General features: G+C 47.7%; 1 protein-coding gene across 1 annotated transcript in view; it reads left to right on the plus strand.

Moving 5' to 3' along the window:
• LOC139278171 (uncharacterized) overlaps positions 1–21,376 on the plus strand; it is a 166,231-nt gene that overhangs the window by 27,163 nt on the left and 117,692 nt on the right. Inside the window, exons 3-4 of the mRNA XM_070896825.1 lie at positions 1,851–2,306; positions 4,176–4,320. Of these exons, the coding sequence (XP_070752926.1) occupies positions 1,851–2,306; positions 4,176–4,320 (601 nt within the window). The remainder of the gene's footprint in view (positions 1–1,850; positions 2,307–4,175; positions 4,321–21,376) is intronic.

Genomic DNA, 21,376 nt, shown 5'->3' on the forward strand with positions numbered 1-21,376 from the left:
GGCTCTCATATTGGACTGTTCAGCCACCAAAGAATTCACTTCAGGAATGGAAGCAAGTCTTCCTCGATTCCGAGGGATTGTCTATGATGATGATGCAGAATCTGTAAATAATTGAGATTTTAATTCAACTGGATGTTTATAGTTTTCACAGTATGTAGTATTTCTAGCATCTTTCATATCCTGAATGTCATAAAATCATTGTAATTGGGTGTTGGATATGGCTTTAAAGGATTTGCAGCTGCACCTACTGGGAGCAGGTTTGGAATTTGCACACACACTTCTGACAGACTGAAAACTGAGGGGGCACATGTTCCACATCAGGAGGACAGTTTCATAAGATTCCCCCTTAGAGCCTGAAACGTATTCATTGTTACTGAACCTAAAGGAAAGAAAGAACTTCAGTTTATATGGCACCTTTTACGTTCTCAGGATGTCCCAAAATACTTTACAGCCAACAAAAATGACCAGGTAACCTAGTTTTAGTGAGGTTGGTTGAGGGATAAATGTTAACCAGGACAGTGGGGAGAACTGCCCTGCTCGTCTTCAAATAATGCCATTTATGGTTTGCGCCCACCTGAGACGGCAGGCGAGGACTTTTCTTCTTCGGCGGACCCTCGTAACGAGGATGACTTGCTTCCACATCAAAAAGGGATGAGTTCACAGGTGTTTCAAAGAAGGATCTGATATTCCAGGTCACGAACTATATGTTGAAGGGCGGAAGATGCCTGTGCGTGGATTTTTTTTAACGTGTGGTGGCTGTTCCACACCAACCACCACACGGGCTTGACAGAGCTAGGTTTTGGTCCTGTGGCAAGGATTAACCAAGACGACTGGAGACCAGCTCTGCTGCACGGATCGAGTGCATACATATATCGCAGTGTGGGCAGGCCCGTGCTGCTCCAGGGCCCTCGCCTATGCTGGGCCCCAAACTCACACCTCTCCTGGGCCCCGATCACGTCGCTCCATGATCTCTTGCCGCTCCTTCGTCCCAACCTCGCTGCGCCCTCTGTACCTGCCCACACTCCAATCACCGACCTGGACCTTGGTGACATCCAATCCAGTATCCCTCTTCACTGCTGTCGCCCTCTTGCACCAACTCACGTTGCTCCCTGGAGTGGTATGCCACCACGCTGTCCAGGGGCCGCTCGTCGCTCGCCTTTTATGGCCCCGACCTGCCGCTGGTGTTCTCCCGCAGATTGGGACCGCCACACTATCCAGGCGAGATGAGGATTAGGCTTAATGTCTCTCTGAAATGCAGCACCTCAGAGAATGCTGCTCTCCCGCAGTACTGCAATGAAATGTCAGCTTACTTTATGTGGTCAGGTCTCTGGAATGGTGCTTGAACCAACAACTTTCCGACTCAAAAGGTGAGAGTGCTACCACTGACCCAAGGACGATATCTAGTTGAATGTAGTTTTAAATGAAAATTGTTAGATAGTATACAGTGATTTTAATATTACTTTCGATCCTCTAAATTATCTGTTGTGCGTTAAATGATTTGTACCGCTATTCTTGGAACAATTTTGATATTAATAAAATATATATATTTAAATTTATATATAACCTTATGTTACGTTAGAATGGTATTTGCAAGTTAAATTGATCACAAAATGGATTTTCCCTGTAACTGAAATACCATAAATAGCTGAAACACAACAAGGTACTTGCTGTTGCCAGGCATCTCCTGATTGGCTGCCATAATTATGGTGGACATCCTGGTCATGCAATTTATCTGGGATTTTGTCGATCTTTGCCTAAAGTCACAGTGATTGATTGGGAGAACCCCCGAGGAAGCTCTCAATGTCTTTTCCTGAGGTTGATTAATGTTTATCGTGTGATTATATTTGCAGTGGTATTTGGAGCTGAATTTACATTTTGTGGGTACCTACACCACAGCATTAATAAGTCTCATCACCATATTGAGCCTGGCCCCGGCCCCTGTTCATTGAATGTGTCCATAAACCAAGCAGGCTTACGAATAAAAGCTCGTCTCATTGAGAATGGCCCACCAATCTGTACGGAAGATATTGCAACAACTACACCCGATGGTTTGTCAGATGTCTGCATCACTTGGAAAGGACACGTTGGCAAACTGTTCATAACTCGTGGTGATGTCGTTAAGTCGTATTCAACTGCCATGTCCACTAACTGGAAATGTTGTCAAAATTTCATTCTTACCGGAAGCACTTCAAGCAATAATTCACCGTTGCTGAATGATATTATTTATATAAATGGATCACACTTCAGTCCTGTTCACATTGAAAATGCATCTTATTTAGAATTTACTGGATCTGAAGGAGCATGTGGTAAGTAGAAAAAATTACACATTGTGAATCTCTCTTACATTTGAAAAAACTTAAGATTTCTAATAGATGAAGAATAAAACCGACATATAGGCCCAGACTTTCTGTGCCTCTCCCCCTGCCAATGTTTTGGTGGATCCACGGCAGGTGGGGACAAAATGTGTGCAGCGATGTGCTGTTCCCTGTCCCACCTCTGTGCACCCTCTCCCCAACACCCACCCAACCATTTCCCAGAGGGGTTGGTCCACTCAGCCCAGAATATTCCTGCACATATATTGATGGCATGGATGGCAATATATAAAGACTACACAAATGAGAGAATTGTAGCCTGCACCATGTTTCCTGCCATTTCAAGGATACAAGGACTGCCAGTTCGGCCCAGGCATTCAAAGTTCACGGTTGGAGGAAGGGGTTAAAAATCAATCATTTTGTAAGCAGCACAGAGGTATTTTAATGTTGTGCAGACTCCCGAAGACTGCCATATCAAAACTATGGTGTCTTTTCCGCAGGATTTCTCGGTGGAGGCAGGGATACCTCCAGTATGCTAATGATGCTGAGGTCAGAGGTCAGAGGCTGTGGTCAGGGGAACAGCTTCATGGAGGGCAGAGTGCCACTCCTTGGAGATGTCCCCCAGTCAATCGGAGGAGGACATGGAAAGCCTGGGCTATGTTATTTAAGCTGCAAAAACCACTGAAAGCAAAACCTTAATTCTGAAAAAAAAAATTAAATATCACTGAACAATTCATTTACTGGCCTGTGTAGTGAAAGGAATCGATGGCTCTAAACACAGATTCTGAAATATGTGTTTCTTTAACCTTGAGATTATATTCCTTAGGAAAAAGTACTCACAGTGTTAAAGGAATATTGGTTCCTGTCCAGCTAGAGTTCAATTTGACTATTCTAACCAGACTAATATTTAATCTTTATGAACATGTAATTAGTTTTGTTGTGAAGCCGTTTAATTGAAGTATTGACCCCAAAAAGCAACAGATAAAGAATCTTAGTCCTGGCTTTCGCCACATGGCAAGACCAGAGCTCAGGGCCTAATGTCCCTGTCTTCTGTCAGTACCACAAGTGATTTACTGTCGGAGCCCAACGCTCTCATTCTCCCAGACTTGAATTGTTTCTGTTTCTCCCAATGTGCCTTTCATTAGGCTGAGACCACAGCAAGTTATCAAAATAAATAATGGCTACAATGATTAGAATAATCAAAAAATAAATATTAGGAAAGTTAGACAATAAGACTTGGATCAAGTTACAAGACTGAAGATATTAAAATTCGGAGTCTCTCTGCTTGGGTGGAGCATTAGAGAAAGGTAACACTAGGACCCCATTTTATCTGTGTGAAAGAATAAAGCTAAATACAGGGTAATGGTACAATGGCAGCAGCATTGTAATTTTAGATCTGATGAAGGATTGTGGCCAACTCCAGGACAGGCAGATATTTGATCATTCTCACATATGGTGAGATTTTCTTTAAAGGACTCTGGTCTGTTTTGGGCTCTCTGTGGATACTTTATATTTGTGCTCAGTGCAGAAGTCACTTTGCTTAGGTGAACACGCAGATGCTATGAACTGAAGCTAGACCTTGTTGGCTACCACATTTGCCTCCATAACAATAACAAAAATTTAAATAATTAGCATTCAAAGCATTTTGGGACATCCTGTTAGCAAAGGGTTAATCAGATGGGACTACTGTTACTTTCTCTATATTCATTTCAACCCACCCACCCTTGGAGGTTAAATTCCTCCCAGAGATGCTGTTGGTGCAGGTCTTGCCCTTTAAATTATTCCTTCACACTCAAAATACTTATACTTGTTTCAAAACATCTGCTAAAGGTCCCTAATCACTTTCACTGTCTTTTCATTTAGAAACACCATGGTCTGATTGCATAAAACAGAACGACAAACTGACTCAACTCACAACTCAAAGCACATTTACTCTAACTGATGCTCGTTATGCTGTGCTAATTGTGAATGGCATCCTGGAGGAATGTAATGCCAGCATTTCAGTCAAGTAAGTGTTAACAGCTTGCTTGAGTAAAGTGTTGAATAGATGATGGTGCTAGGGTGTCCCTGGAGATGGAGCATGCGGTATTCACCGGTACGCTCGCAGCCTTCCGTGAGAGGTGGGCACCGGAGGGACTGGAGTGCATCATCACCCCGGCAACCAAATTTTAATTTGATTTTATTATCTAAAGTTTAATTTGTTTAATTTACCTGTTTTAGTGCCCGCCCCACACCCCTGCTTTTAGCCAGGGGGCACTTGTATAATTTGTGTATTGGTGCCCTCAAAACAAAAACAGAAAATAAGGGGCACTGGGATAAACTGTATTTTGGAGTGTGACCCCCCGCCTTGCAGGGGACATTTGTTTAAATGCACAATTAAAATAGTTGAATAGATGATGGCGCCAGGAGATGTCCGTGGAGATGGAGCACTCGGTGTCCATTGGTACGCCGGAGAGACTAGAGTGGATCATCACCCCTGGCAACCAAATTTTAATTTGACCTTAGTTTTTCAAAGTTTCATTTGTTAATTTGTCGGTTCTACTTCCCCTTTAATAAGGGGGCATTTGATTTAAAGTTTGACATTAAAATAGTTGAATAGATGATGTTTCGATAGGGCGTGTTTTAGAAATCTCAGACACTAGAATTCAGCAGATTCATTGCTGGTCTTTCTGTTTCTCTGTGCTTCTATAATTTGTTCTGCAGATATTGGTCATCCAGTTTGAGTTTCCCCACAAATGAAAACAATCTATTTCTTTTAACTCAAAACAGCTTTGTTCAAATTAAGTTAATTTCAATCAGTATTGCACAAAAATGCGACCCGTGAAAATGCATTGAAAATGTGTTCCTTAGTTCAAACCTCTTGATTCTAATGCATATTCCCACCACAAGTGGGCTCTGAACAGAGTATTCTGCACTTTATTCGAATTCAACTCCATGATCAACATCAGGTGCCGAGGCGTCACAGCTTCTCCCAGTGGATACACTGCATCATCAGGCGGAGGCAAAGCAGTTTGGGGAGTATGGCCAGCCAGAAGTAGAGGATCATCAAATATGTGGAGGAGCGCCCTGGAGAAATGAAGAAAGTTGTGGTAACATCCCTCCCACCACCCTCTCCACCTACCCAAAACAACAAGGAGAGTCGGTGCTGACTGCCAGCAGACCTTCTGCAGCCAAAGGAAGAGGACGTGCACTTCAGTTTGTCCCAATGTCCAATCAGATTTGTTGAGCTTGTTCAAGCAGGCTAATCTTCCACGGCTGTCCAACCTCGTTGTGCAGGGAAATGCGAGTGAGTTCACTGAAGAATTTGGAACTAATTCTGTTTCAGCATCATGGATCGGCCACTTTAAAAACAGTTGTATAATCTCGTCCACGCCCATACATGGGGAGGCAAGTGATGTTCTCACAGAGAGCATCAGCAACTGGATGCCTGATACCAATTCCAGAAATGTTATCTTCTTATAAACCTAAGTACATCTTTAATGCTAATGAAATGGGCCTTTTTTAACCAGCTGTACCCACGCACAGCACCATTTTTCATCAATGAAAAATACTCGTGTGTGTCTCGATATCTCTTCAAATAGTAGGCTTAGCCATGCATTGCTAGACAGAGTATCAATGTTTAATTAAGCATATAAAATAACAAGTTAACTCATAGGAGTTGCAAGAGCCCCATGTGTCTGCAGCCCAACCGACACACACAGGAGCGAGGGCGAACAAAGGGAGGTCACATGCAAGTCACATGACGATGACGCAGATGCCACTCACTTCCAGCAAACGTGCACCCAGCGTCACAAGGTGGGAAAAAAAATCAATCAGTGAATTAGCATCAGAGTTTGCATTAGCATGAGTGGAGAAAAAAGAACGGCAGCAGAAACTGGGAGTGAGAAAAAGACTCAAATATGTGGATCCAGCGAGCAGACGGAGAGAGAAACCAGTCTCAATTGTGAAAGGTTGCTGAGGAATTGACTGATAACTAAGCTAAATGTCTCAATGGAACATTTCACTACATAGTTGCTGGTGGGTGGGAGCCTTGGGGATCAATCATAATGATCATTTTCAATGTGACTCTATGTGACATGCTCGATGGACCAGCTGGTCTTTTCCTGTTGGTCATTTTTCGTATGTTTGCAAATAGAAACAACAATTTTGTTGATAAATGTGCTGTCAGCAAGAAGCAAACCATAATCACAGATGTTTCACAAAATGACTGAACTTTGCATTGTACACCTTGTACAGTTCTTGGGGTTTCAATCACATTCATTTAAATAATTGATTTGATGTTTTATGGTATTTAATGGTGTTCCTGTAGTGTTTTGCTGCGCTGTTTTATTAACATTGCATAATTTGCATTTGCTGATTGTCATGTATGTAACCTTCATGTAACAACACTGCAGTACTGCATATACTTGAGAAATGCACACATTGACCACAGGGGATGAACTTGTGGGAGACACTCCTCACCTGGTCATCCAGGTATAGAAAGGGAGGTTCCACACAGGGTCATCACTTCTTGGTCCTGTGACTAAAGGTTCAGGTCTTGGAATGACCTTGTCCATAGAATGTGCCTCATGGATTTGTGGTATTGTGTAAGGACTTTACAGTGGCGACGAGAAACGGGAATCAACGACCCACGAGAATGGCCACCGGTAGCACAGAGGAACGGTACTGTGTTGGTGAGGATTGGGACGATTTCATTGAGAGGCTTCAGCAGAGCTTTGTCACGAAGGACTGGCTGTGAGATGCAGCGGCTGACAAGCGAAGGGCTCATCTACTGACCAGCTGTGGATCTAAGACTTACGTGCTCATGAAAGACCTGCTAGCACCCGAGAAGCCGGCGGACAAAACTTTTGAAGAACTCAGCAAGCTAATCAGTGAGCACCTCAAACCGACGAGCAGCATACACATGGCCCGACACAGATTTTATACCCACTGACGTCAGGAAGGACAGAGTATACCGGACTTCGTTGCGGATCTCCGGCGCTTGGCCAGCCTCTGTAAATTCACAGACGCCTGCAGGGGGGAGATGCTAAGGGATTTCTTTATTGAGGGCATCGGTCATGTCGGGATTTTCAGAAAGTTAATCGAGACCAAGGACTTGACCTTGGAAGCGGTGGCGTTGCTGGCTCAGACTTTTATGGTGGGGGAGGAGGAAACCAAGATAATATACGCACGCAACTCTGACTCCAATGTGGATTAGGGGGTCAATATCATAAACGCGACTCAGAGCCCAGCAGGCAGGCAAGGGCAGTTCGACACACCCCAGGCAGCAATAGACCCCAGAACAAGTTTTCAACACAGACAATGGCAGGCTGAACGGACATTTATGCCATCCCAGTGGACAATGCGTTCTGGAATGGGACCATTGACACCAACTAACAGGGTGCTCAAGAGCAGTCAAAGGGACAATCAGCGAGGAATGCCTGGTAACAGCTCTTTTGTTCACAACAATGGGAATCTCAGTTCATGCTGGAGGTGTGGGGGCAGACATGCTGCAAGGACTTGGAGGTTTCAACAGTTTGCCGACAGAAATTGTAACCTCACTGGACCAGAAGAGGGGTCTGCGAGGCAGGATGACGCGTGGGGCAAATCAATGGACGCTGAAGTTCAGCGGGTTCATGTCGCAAACATTCACAGCTCATATACCAAAATGCTACCTATGATGATGAAGGTCCTATTAAACGGCATCCCGGTACGCATGGAGCTGGACACGGGGGCCAGCCAGTCACTCATGAGCGTTCAACAATACGAAAAGCTATGGCCACTCAAAGCCAGCAGACCCAAACTGGAACGCATTGAGACTCAACTACGGACGTACACCAAAGAAATCGTTCCAGTGCTAGGCAGTGCAATGTTGGCTCTCACACACAATGGATCAGTGAATCGGCTGCCGCTCTGGATTGTCCCGGGCAATGGTCCCACACTGTTGAGGAGGAGCCGGTTAGCTGAGATGAACTGGAAATGGGAGGATGTGCACGCAGTGTCATCTGTGGAGCAAAGTTCATGCTCATTGGTCCTACAGCAATTTGAGTCACTATTCCAACCTGCCGTTGGGACGTTCAAAGCTATCAAAGTAGTGATTCACATCACCCCGGACGCCAGACCAGTGCACCACAAAGCCAGAGCTGTGCCATATGTGATGCGGGAGAAAATTGAAAGCGAATTGGACCGTTTGCTGAGAGAGGGCATCATCTCGCCCGTTGAATTCAGCGACTGGGCGAGCCCCATTGTTCCCGCCCTAAAAACGGATGGCTCGGTCAGGATCTGTGGCGACTACAAGGCCACTATTAACCTGGTGTCCCTACAAGACCAATACCAGCTTCCAAGAGCGGAGGATCTTTTTGCCACGCTGGCAGGCGGCAAGCTGTTCACCAAGTTGGATCTCACTTCAGCCTACATGACCCAAGAACTGGCCGACGAATCCAAACTACTGACCACAATCACCACACACAAGGGACTGTTTGTTTATAACAGGTGCCCATTTGGCATTCGATCAGCGGCCGCGATCTTTCAAAGAAACATGGAAAGCCTGCTCAAATCCATTCCTGGAACGATCGTATTCCAGGACGATAACCTCATCATGGGTTGGGACACTGAGGAACACCTCCATAACCTGGAAGAGGTGCTACGCCGACTGGACCGGGTAGGCCTGTGACTCAAGAAACCTAAGTGTGTGTTTTTGGCTTGCGAAGTCGAGTTTCTGGGCAGGAGGATTGCTGCAGACGGGATTCGGCCTACCGAATCCAAAACAGAGGCGATTCGACGAGCGCCCAGGCCCTGCAACACATCAGAGTTGCGTTCATTTCTGGGACTCTTGAACTATTTCAGGAACTTTTTGCCGAACTTAAGCACATTGTTGGAGCCGGTACATGTGCTCCTGCGTAAGGATTGCGATTGGTTTTGTGGGGTCTGTCAAGAATGTGCTTTCAATCGGGCGCGTAGCTTACTCTGTTCAAATAGGTTGTTGACCCTGTACAACCCCTGTAAGAAATTGGTTCTGACATGTGATGCATCGTCCTATGGGATTGGGTGCGTGTTGCAGCAGTGCAATGTTGAGGGGCAACTCCAACCTGTGGCTTATGCCTCCAGGTTGCTCTCTCAAGCAGAACGTGGATATGGGATGGTTGAGAAGGAAGCACTCGCATGTGTCTATGGGGTGAAAAAGATGCACCAGTACCTTTTTGGCAGGAGGTTCGAATTAGAAACGGACTACAAGCCGTTAACATCCCTGTTGTCAGACAGCAAGGTTGTCAATGCCAAAGCGTCAGCTCGCATACAGCGATGGGCTCTCACGCTGGCTGTATATGACTACACCATCCGGCACCGGCCGGGCACTGAAAATTGTGCTGATGCACTCAGCAGGCTTCCACTGGCCACCACTGAGGGGGCAACGGAGCAAAGCGCTGAGATGGTCATGGCCATTGATGCCTTTGACAGCGCAGGCTCCCCCATCACAGTTCGCCAGATCAAAATCTGGACCAACAGAGATCCCTCCTATCTTTGATTAAGAGATGTGTCCTGACTGGGGATTGAGCGCCCGCACATGGAGCATGCCCTGAGGAGGTCAGACCGTTTCACAGGCGGATGGATGAGCTCTCCATCCAAGCCGACTGCCTACTATGGGGCAGCCGGGTAGTCATGCCCCAGAGAGGCAGGGAAGCTTTCATCAGGGAACTCCGCAGCGAGCACCCAGACATCGTGCTGATGAAGGCCATTGCCCGGTCACACGTTTAGTAGCCGGGAATTGATTCAGACCTGGAACACTGTGTTCGCAGGTGCACGACGTGTGCTCAGCTGGGAAATGCCCCCAGGGAGGCCCCACTCAGCCCGTGGCCCTGGCCCACCAGGCCATGGTCACGCATTGACTTAGACTACGTGGGCCCCTTCATGGGGAAAATGTTTCTCATCGTGGTTGATGCGTATTCGAAATGGATCGCGTGCATCATTTTGAATTCGTGCACGACATCCACCACTGTGGAGATTCGACGTGCGGTCTTTGCGACCCATGGTTTGCCGGACATCCTTGTAAGCGATAATGGCCCATGTTTCACTAGCTACGAATTCCGGGAGTTTATGCTGGGTAATGGCATCAACCATGTCGGGACAGCACCGCTTAAGTCGGCCTCCAATGGCCAAGCGGAACGTGCGGTCCAAATCATAAAACAAGGCATACTCAGGATTCAAGGTCCCTCCCTTCAATGCCGCCTATCGCGCCTCCTGCTGGCCTATAGGTCCCGACCGCACTCGCTCACAGGGGTCCCGCCTGCGGTGCTCCTTATGAAACGTACACTCAAAACTCGGCTGTCCCTCATTCATCCTGTCTTATCCGACATTGTTAAAGGCAAGCGACAGTCCCAAAATGAGTACCATGACCGTAATTCAAGGGGGAGATGTATAGAAATTGGTGACCCCGTATTTGTTCTCAATCACGCTTTGGGGCCCAAATGGTTTGAAGGTACTGTAATAGACAAAGAGGGGGATAGGGTCATCGTGATTAAACTTAACAATGAGCAGATATGCCGCAAGCATCTGGACCAAGTAAAAAAAAGTTTCAGCATGGACTCTGAGGAACCTGAGGAAGATCATGAGATGGTATTTGTCATCTATTTCACCATCTTGCAATGACTATAAGTATGTAACTGTAACTCATGCATACTGTACCTGTACCCTTGTAATGCACACCCTGACCACAGGGAGTGAGCTCCTCACCTGGGCTTCCAGGTATAAAAGGGGAGGTCCCACCCAGGATCAGCGCTCTTCAGTCCTGGAAATAAAGTGAAGGTCTCAGAGTGACCGTATCTGATATATCCATGCCTCGTGTGAGTTTGTAACAAGGTGCAGAGACACTACATCTGGCGACGAGAATCGGGAATGACTGAACCACGAGGATGGCCACCGGTGGCACAGAGGAACGCTACTATGTGGGTGAGGACTGGAACGACTTTGTGGAAAGACTCCAGCAGAGCTTTGTCACAAAGGACTGGCTGGAAGAGGCAGCGGTTGACAAGCGGAGGGCGCATCTACTGACCAGCTGTGGTCCACAGACGTATGCGCTGATGAAAGACCTGTTCATACCCCAAAAGCCAGCGGACAAGTCTTTCGAAGAGCTCAGCCAGCTGATCAGTGAGCATCTCAAACTGGCAAGTAGCATATACATGGTCCGGCACCGGTTCTACTCTCACCGGCGTTGGGAGGGTCAAAACATCTCGGACTTCGTGGCGGAACTGCGCCGTTTGGCCAGTCTCTGTAAGTTCTCCGATGCCTGCAGTGGGGAGATGTTAAGGGACTTTTTCATCGAGGGCATTAATCATGCAGACATTTTCTGGAAGCTCATAAAGACTAAGGATTTGACTTTAGAAGGGACAGCGTTGATAGCTCAGACCTTCATGACAGGGGAAGAGGAGACCAAGCTAATTTACGCACACAGCCCTGGTTTCAATGTTGCGTTGAACCAGGGAGTTAATGTTGTAAAAAGGACACAGAACCCCACAGGCAGGCAAGAGCAATTTGACATCGTCCAGGCATCAACTAACTCCAGGGTGGGCCTGCAACAGGGACAATGGAAAGGAGATCGGCAATTCATGCCATTACGAGGAACAATCCTGTGATGGGACAATTAACACCCTCCATCAGAGTGCTTAGAAACAGCCAAACGAGCCATCAGAGAGGAATGCCTGGGAATAGCCCTTTTGTTAACAGCAATCTCAGCTCGTGTTGGAAATGTGGGGGCAGATACACTGCAAAAATCTGCAGGTTCCAACTTTACACCTGTAGGATTTGTAATGTCAAGGGACACCTGGCCAGGATGTGCAAAAAGGCAATAGCGAGGCTAGTCTGTGAGACAGACGAACCAGACGAGGGGTCTGAAATGCAGGATGAGGCCTGGGGAACAACCATGGATGCTGAAGTTCAGAGAGTTCATGTGGCCGACGTCCACAGTTCATACACAAAAACGCCACACATGATGATGAAAGTCTTACTGAATGGCATCCCAGTGCACATGGAGCTGGATATCGGAGCTAGCCAGTCCCTTATGAGCGCCCAACAATTTGAGAGACTAAGGTCACACAGAGCTAGCAGGCCCAAATTGGAACGCATTGAGACGCAGCTACATACGTTCAGCAAAGAGATTATCCCAGTGCTGGGCAGTGCAAACTTGGTGGTAACACATAATGGATTACAGAACCAGCTGCCACTCTGGATTGTTCCTGGAAATGGCCCCGCGCTCTTGGGGAGGAGTTGGCTAGCTGAGATGAATTGGAAATGGGGGGATGTGCACGCCATTTCATCCGTGGACCGAAGTTCATGCTCGCAGGTATTGCAAAAATTTGAGTCACTCTTTCAACCCAGTGTCGGAATGTTCAAGGGCACCAAAGTAGTGATACACATCACTCCGGATGCCAGACCAGTGCACCACAAAGCCAGAACGGTGCCATACATGATGCGTGAAAAAATTGAAAGTGAACTGGACAGGCTGCTCAGAGAGGGCATAATTTTGCCCATTGAATTCAGCGACTGGGCAAGTCCCATTGTTCCTGTCCTCAAAGCAGATAGCTCGGTTAGGATTTGTGGCGACTACAAAGCCACCATCAACCGAGTGTCGCTGCAAGACCAATACCCACTCCCGAGAGCGGAGGACCTTTTTGCCATGCTGGCAGGTGGTAAGCTGTTCACGAAGCTGGACCTCACTTCGGCCTACATGACTCAGGACCTGGCTGAAGAATCCAAGTTTCTGATGACCATCACGACACACAAAGGATCATTTGTTTACAATAGGTGCCCGTTTGGCATTCGTTTGGCAGCGACTATCTTTCAGCCAAACATGGAAAGCTTGCTCAAGTCCATCCCTGGAACGATCGTGTTCCAAGACGACGTCCTTATAACGGGTCGAGACACTGAGGAATACCTGCGCAACCTGGAGGAGGTGCTACGCCGATTGGAACAGGTAGGCCTGCGGCTGAAAAAGGTCAAGTGCGTGTTTTTGGCCCCAGATGTTGAGTTCCTGGGCAGGAGGGTTGCCGCAGATGGGGTCCGGCCCACTGAATCAAAAACTGAGGCGATTCGCCGGGCGCGCAGGCCCGTCAACATGTTGGAGTTGCGATCATTCCTGAGACTTGAATTATTTTGGGAACTTCCTGCCGAACTTAAGCACATTGTTGGAGCCGTTACATGCTCCTCCGTAAAGGTTGTGAATGATCTTTGGGGGGATTGTCAAGAACAGGCTTTCAATAAGGCGAGGAACCTGCTGTGTTCCAACAAACTGTTGACTTTGTATGACCCCTGTAAAAAACTAGTTTTAACATGCGATGCGTCATCCTACGGGGTTGGGTGTGTTTTGCTGCAGGGTAACGATGACGGCTGACTCCAACCGGTGGCTTACACCTCCAGGTCGCTCTCCCAGGCAGAGCGTGGATACGGCATGGTCGAGAAGGAGGCACTCACGTGTGTGTGCGGTGTGAAAAAGATGCACCAGTCACTTTTCGGTAGACGGTTCGAGCTCGAGACAGACCACAAGCCGTTAACATCCCTGTTGTCCGACAGCAAGGCTGTCAATGCTAATGCATCAGTTCGCATACAGCGATGGGCCCTCACGCTGGCTGTGTATGACTACACCATATGGCACCGGCCAGGCACCGAAAATTGCGCTGACGCGTTCAGCAGTCTCCCACTGGCCACCACCGAGGGGGCGTCAGAGCAGAGCGCTGAGATGGTCATGGCCGTTGAGGCTTTTGACACTGCAGGCTCCCCCATCACAGCCCGCCAGATCAAACTCTGGACCAACAGGGACCCCCTCCTATCCATGATAAAGAAATGTGTCCTGACTGGGGATTGGGTGCCTGCACACAGGGCATGCCCCGAGGAAGTCAGGTCGTTCAGAGACGGATGGATGAACTCTCCGTCCAAGCCGACTGCCTGTTATGGGGCAGCCAGGTAGTCATGCCCCAGAAAGGAAGGGAAGCGTTCATCAGGGAACTCCACAGCGAGCACCCTGGCATCGTGTTAATGAAGGCCATTGCCCGGTCACACGTGTGGTGGCCGGGGATTGACTCAGACCTGGAACACTGGGTTCGCAGGTGCACGACGTGTGACCAGCTGGCAATGCCCCAGGGAGGCCCCACTCTGCCCGTGGCCCTGCCCCACAAGGCCATGGTCACGTATTCACGTGGACTATGCGGGCCCGTTCATGGGAAAAATGTTCCTGATCGTTGTCGATGCATACTCGAAGTGGATCGAGTGCATCATATTGAACTCGTGCATGGCATCCATCACTGTGGAGAGTCTGCGTACGGTTTTCGCAACCCACGGCTTGCCAGACATCCTGGTCAGCGATAATGGCCCGTGTTTTACCAGCCATGAATTCCAGGAGTTTATGTCGGGCAATGGGATCAAGCACGTCTGGACAGCGCCGTTCAAGCTGGCCTCCAATGGCCAAGCGGAACGGCGGTCCAAGTCATAAAGCAGGGCATGCTACGCATCCAAGGACCCTCCCTTCAGTACCGCCCATCGCGCTTCCTGCTGTCCTACAGGTCTCGGCCGCACTTGCTCACGGGAGTCCCGCCAACGGAACTCCTCATGAAACGCACACTCAAGACGCGGCTGTCCCTCATTCACCCAGCCCTGGCAGACATTGTTGAGGGCAAGCGCCAGTCCCAAACCGAGCTCCATGATCGAAACTCAAGGGGGAGGTGTATAGAAATAGATGACCCGGTATTTGTTCTTAACCATGCTTTTGGACCCAAATGGCTTGAGGGCGCCGTAATTGGCAAAGACGGAAACAGGATCATGCTGGTCAGACTAAACAATGGGCAGATATACCGCAAACACTTGGAACATTAAAGACAAGGTTCAGTGCAGACACGGAGGAACCGGAAGAAGAGCATGATGAGATAGCACCCACACCACTGCCAGCGCACGAGCAACAAAGACAGCGCTCAGCATGCACAGTCCCTGTGGCCAGCCCAGATAGGCCGGAATCACTTCAAGTGACAAAGACGCGTGCTGAGGCTCAGCCACCAGAGCCACAACTGCGGCGCACCACGAGAGAGCGCCGACCACCCGATAGACTTAACCTCTGAAACTAAAAGACCTAAGGGGGGAGGTGATGTCATGTATTTCACCATCTTGCAATGACTATAAGTATGTAACTGTAACTCATGCATACTGTACCTGTACCCTTGTAATGCACACCCTGACCACAGGGAGTGAGCTCCTCACCTGGGCTTCCAGGCATAAAAGGGGAGGTCCCACCCAGAATCCGCACTTTTCAGTCCTGGAAATAAAGTGAAGGTCACAGAATGACCGTGTCTGATATATCCATACCTCGTGTGAGTTTGTAACAAGGTGCAGAGACACTACAGTATTCACACCACCGCCAGTGAACGAGCAACAAGAACATTCAGCAGCATGCACAGTCCCTGCGGTCAGCCCGAACAGGCCAGAATCACCACAGGGGTCAGACACGCAGGCCAAGGCTCAACAGCCAGAGCCCCAACTGCGGCGCTCCACGAGGGAGCGCAGACCACCCGAAAGACTTAATCTGTGATCCCAAGAAGACGTTGGGGGGGGTGGTGATGTCATGTATGTAATCTTCATGTAACAACACTGCAATACTGTGTACACTTGAGAAATACACACATTGACCACAGGGGGTGAACTTGTGGGAGACACTCCTCACCTGGTCATCCAGGTATATAACGGGAGGTCCCACTCAGGGTCATCACTTCTTGGTCCTGTGAATAAAGGTGCAGGTCACAGAGTGACCTTGACCATAGAATGTGCCCCGTGTGGATTTGTGGTATTGTGTAAGGACTTTACACTGATTAATCACATTTTTTTCAAACAAATAATAGCTTTGAATTAAGAATAGATTGTATTCCCTGTTTCTTTACAAACTGTCCGCTGTTGATTTGTCACTTTCTTATTTCCTGCTCAGAAGTTTCTAATCGCTGTTACCTGTTGGACATCTATAATTAAGTTGTAGGTTTTCTGTTCCTATCCTTCTCTTTTCCATCCACAAATAGAGGATTCCCCTTTCCATTCTCTTACCCACTTCAATACTCCTGGAACTGAAGAGCCAGCTGATCTGTTGGTTTCTAGTAAAGCCATGCTCATCCTAAATTGTCCTTTTCACCAATTTGCTATCTGGAGTGTTCTCTCTTCCAGATAAGGTTATATTTTGGAAAACAAAGTTTATGTCTGAGGCAAAGGATTCTGTTTAGACAGGACAGTCTTCACCTGAATTAGACTCATATAGATGACCTTGCCTTGTGCAGTGAGAGAGGATTAAATGTAGCAAGAGCGAGGGGTATATTGAGCAGTATATATGAGAGAAAATGAATACTGGAACTAGAAGAGCTACATAGGCCCAGATGTTACAGAATAGAAGCGGGGATGGTGGTTGTCACTTAGAGTGCAGGCAGTAATATAATAATAGTAGGTTTCTCAAGGTGTGCTTCCGCTGAGTGCTGCTCCCCATTGGAAGTGTCAGATTGTGGAATTACCCCTGTTACAAGGGACAAAGATGGACTAAGTGAGTTGGCTAACCCATGGTAGATGGAGTTCAATGTGGGGAAGTGTGCAGTCATCCACTTTGGATGTGAGAAAGATGAATTGGAATATTTCCATAATGGTGAGAGATTAGGAGCTGTGAATGAGCAAAGCGATTTAGGTGTCTGTGTACACAAATCTATAAATTACCGCTGCCATTTACCCATTTCCTGTTGTCCGCTTAAGCACTTAGCAGTCCCGTCTATTTCTTTTCTTGTGTGCGTTTATCCCAGTGATGTAATGATGGTGCGGCACAAAGCCCGGATCATAGAATTATATCGGATATACGGCACAGAAATAGGCCATTTGGCCCAACCAGTCCATGCCACGTTTATGCTCCACTTGAGCCAAGCGTTTGAGCTGTCATTGCGGCCTCTGCTGTGTGGGGCTGCACTGCAGGTGGCCCTGGAATTGCTGCTGGATTCTTTCATGCTTGCTGTCATTTGTTGGGAGTTTCTGGACAGATCCTTCAATGACCCCCAATCACACACACTCAGAAGCAAGCTTCTCTTAAAAGCTGGGCTGTGGTGATCTGGTTTGCCTCAGCAGCTGGAGAGGGAGGTGACCTTATCTGCTGGCAAGCGGCTTCCTGCTGCTGTCCACCCATGCTCTGTGACTCATCACTTATGCTGCCCGCGTGCTGGCTGTCTGTTATGTATGATGCCTGGGATCACCAGACACCAGAGGGCGCTACTGTCGGAGATCATTTGGCTGTATGCACGTGTGCACGGTCACGGGTGTATATAAACATGGGTACTAGGTCACGCGGGTACGTTGGGCACGGAAAAAGATGGATCAGGTTTACACCTGACGCAGTTTACAATAACAAGTCTCTTGAGTCATTACATTTGGCGATGAGGTAAATTAAGAACCTTCGCATGTACAATGGACACTATTGGAATTCTTCACAAATTCGTGGATGGCGAGGATTGGGCGGATTTCGTTGACCGCCTGGATCAATATTTTCTGGCCAACAAAATGGAGGGAGAGGCTGACACAGTTTGGCGCAGGGCGGTTTTCCTCACTGTTTGTGGTCAGAAAGTTTACGGCCTCATGAAGAACCTTCTCTCGCCTTTACGTCCAACGGACAAAGAGTACGAGGATTTGTGTGTTTTGGTGTGTGACCATCTTAAACCAAAAGTGGGGATCATCTCACGCTATCGCTTCTATCCGCATGTTCGTGCTGAGGGCCAGGATGTGTCGGGATTCGTCACCGACCTATGATCTCTTGCTGAGCATTGTAAGTTCGGGAACATGTTGGAAGACATGTTGAGAGATTTCTTCATAATAGGCATCAACCACGATGTGATTCTTCGGAAGTTGTTGGCCGAAGAGAAACTGGATTTGAAAAAGGCCATCGCGACTGCCCAGGCATGCATGACGACTGATGATAATTTGAGGCAGATATCATCGAAGAGTCGGAACTCCACGGTAGGTACTGTAAACAAGATTGTGTCGTCTTCTGGCAGAGCTGCTTATGGCAGGGCCTACTCGACTGTTTATGTGAAATCTGTAGCTGCTTAGAGTATGCCAACTGGTACGAATCTGATTTCACCCTGTTGGTGTTGTGGGGCAATCATCGGCCTCAGTAGTGTCGGTTTAAACAGTACTCCTGTAATGGCTGTTCGAAAGTGAGGCATCTTCAGAAAATGTGCCCACAACTGAGCAAGCGTGCTGCTGCTCATCACATTGTTGATGATGACCAGCCCAGTGCTGGCCCGGATACACAACCCGAGCAGGAAGTGTATGGTCTGTATTCGTTCTTGGCAAAGAGCCAGCAGATAATTGTTAATGTGAAGCTGAATGGCGTGCCTGTATCAATGGAGCTGGACACGGGTATGAGTCAGTCGATAATGAGCCAAAGGACATTTGACAAGCTGTGGGACACTGAGGCTATGAAGCCTAAGCTGAGTCCAGTCAATGCCAAGTTGAGTACTTACACGAAGGAACTCATACCGGTGATTGGCAGTGCAGTAGTCAAGGTGTCATATGATGGTGTGATTCAAGATCTACCATTATGGATTGTCCCAGGTAATGGTCCAACCCTGTTCGGCAGGAATTGGCTCGAGAAAATCAAGCTGAACTGGAATGATGTCAAGTGTGCTCAAGTGTGGAAGAAGTTTCCTTCTTTGTTTGAACCGGGAATTGGTAAATTTACTGGAGCCAAGGTGCAGATTCACCTGGATTCCGATGCAAGGCCTGTTTATCATAAAGCTCAGTCTGTTCCTTACATGATGAGGGAGAAGGTTGAAATTGAGCTTGACAGACTCCAATGTGAAGGGGTCATATCACCGGTCAAGTTTAACGAGTGGGCCTGTCCTATTGTTCCTGTGTTGAAGAGTGATTGGCACTGTCAGGATCTGTGGAAACTACAAGGTTACGATTAACCGATTTTTGAAACAGGATCAGTATCCGTTACCGAAGGCTGATGACCTGCTCGCCATGCTAGCTGGTGGAAAGTCGTTCACTAAGCTAGATCTGACGTTGGCCTACATGACACAGCAGCATGTTGGCACTTCGAAGAAACTCACCTGCATCAACACCCATAAAGGACTGTTTGTCTAGAACAGGTGTCCTTTTGGAATTCGTTCGGCTGCAACCATATTTCAGAGGAATGTGGAGAGTCTACTGAAGTCCGTTCCTAGAACTGTCGTGTTTCAAGACGACATTCTGATCACAGGTCGCGATATACTGAACATCTGAACAATCTTGAAGAAGTCCTACATCGTCTGAACAAAGTGGGACTCATGCTGAAACGTTTGAAGTGTGTCTTCATGGCATCTGAAGTTGAATTCCTGGGGAGGAAGATTTCTGCTGATGGCATCAGGCCTACTGATTCGAAAACCAAGGCCATCAAAAATGAACCCAGGCCTCAGAATGTGACGGAGCTGCGTTCGTTCCTTGGGCTACTCAATTACTTTGGTAATTTCTTACCCAGATTGAGCACTTTATTAGAGCCACTGCACATGCTACTCAGAAAAGGCGACAACTGGGTCTGGCGTGTGTCTCAAGATAGAGCCTTTGAGAAAGCTAAGAATCTGATCTGTTCAAACAAGTTGCTTGTTCATTATAATCCATGTAAGCGTCTTGTATTGGCTTGTGATCTTCATCATATGGAGGTGGCTGTGTAGTCCAACAAGCAAATGAGTCGGGTAAGCTGCAACCTGTTGCATACGCTTTGAGAAGTTTATCAAAAGTGGCAAGAGCTTACAGCATGGTATATAAAGAAGCTTTGGCCTGTGCGTATGGGGTAAAAAAGATGCATCAGTACCTGTTTGGTCTTCATTTTGAACTCGAAACGGATCACAAGCCACTCATTTCATTGTTTTCTGAAAACAAAGATATTAATACCAATGCATTGTCTCATATTCAGAGGTGGGCGTTAACATTGTCTGCCTATGAATACGTTATTCATCATAGACCTGGTACTGAGAATTGTGCCGATGCACTGAGTCATCTGCCTTTGCCCACACCTGATATGAAGACGCCTCAACCTGCAGATCTACTGTTAGTAATGGATGGTTTTGAGAGTGAAGGAACTCCTGTCACTGCTCAACAAGTTAGGATCTGGACCAGCCATGACCCTATTTTATCGGTTGTGAAGCGTTGTGTCCTGAATGGTGATTGGTCTGCAATACCTATGGAGATATATGATGAGACCGAACCTTACAACCATCACAAAGATGAGCTGTCCATTCAGTCAGATTGTTTACTCTGGGGTAATCGTGTCATTATGCTGAAGAAAGGTAGAGAAAAATTTGTACATAAACTACATCCTGGTATTGTCATGATGAAAGCCATTGCTAGGTCTCATGTATGGTGGCCTGGAATTGACTCTGATCTGGAATCATGTATGCATCAGTGCAATACTTGCAGGCAGGCCATGTATAAGGGCTGGCGCTGTTCCCTGCACTTTTCCTGTAGCTGTCGCGCTGCAAAAATCATGTCCGTTGTGCCCCGTAAGGGACAAAATCCGCACTGTGACTCTGGAAGGAGCTCCTCCCCGCCCCCCCGCCACAGGAAGAAGATGGTTGAGGAGGACTCTAGCGACGATCTTACAAAGGCCTTTGATACTGTCAACCGCGAGGGTCTATGGAGCGTCCTCCTCCGTTTCGGATGACCCCAAAAGTTCGGCACCATCCTCCGCCTACTCCACGACAACATGCAGGCCGTGATGCTTACCAACGGATCCATCACAGACCCAATCCACATCCGGACCGGGGTCAGACAGGCCTGTGTCATCGCTCCAACCCTCTTCTCAATCTTTCTCGCTGCCATTCTCCACCTCTCAACAAGCTCCCCGCTGGAGTGGAGCTAAATGACAGAACCAGTGGGAACCTGTTCAACCTACACCATCTCCAGCCAGATCCAAGATCACCCCAACCTCTGTCGTTGAGCTACAGTACGCGGATGACGCCTGCATCTGCGCACATACAGAGGCTGCACTCCAGAACATGGTCGACGTATTTACTGAGGCGTACGGAGCATGGGCCTTATGCTAAACATCCATAAGACAAAGT

This window comes from Pristiophorus japonicus, chromosome 13 (genome assembly GCF_044704955.1).
Source record: "Pristiophorus japonicus isolate sPriJap1 chromosome 13, sPriJap1.hap1, whole genome shotgun sequence".
Lineage (NCBI taxonomy): Eukaryota > Metazoa > Chordata > Chondrichthyes > Pristiophoridae > Pristiophorus > Pristiophorus japonicus.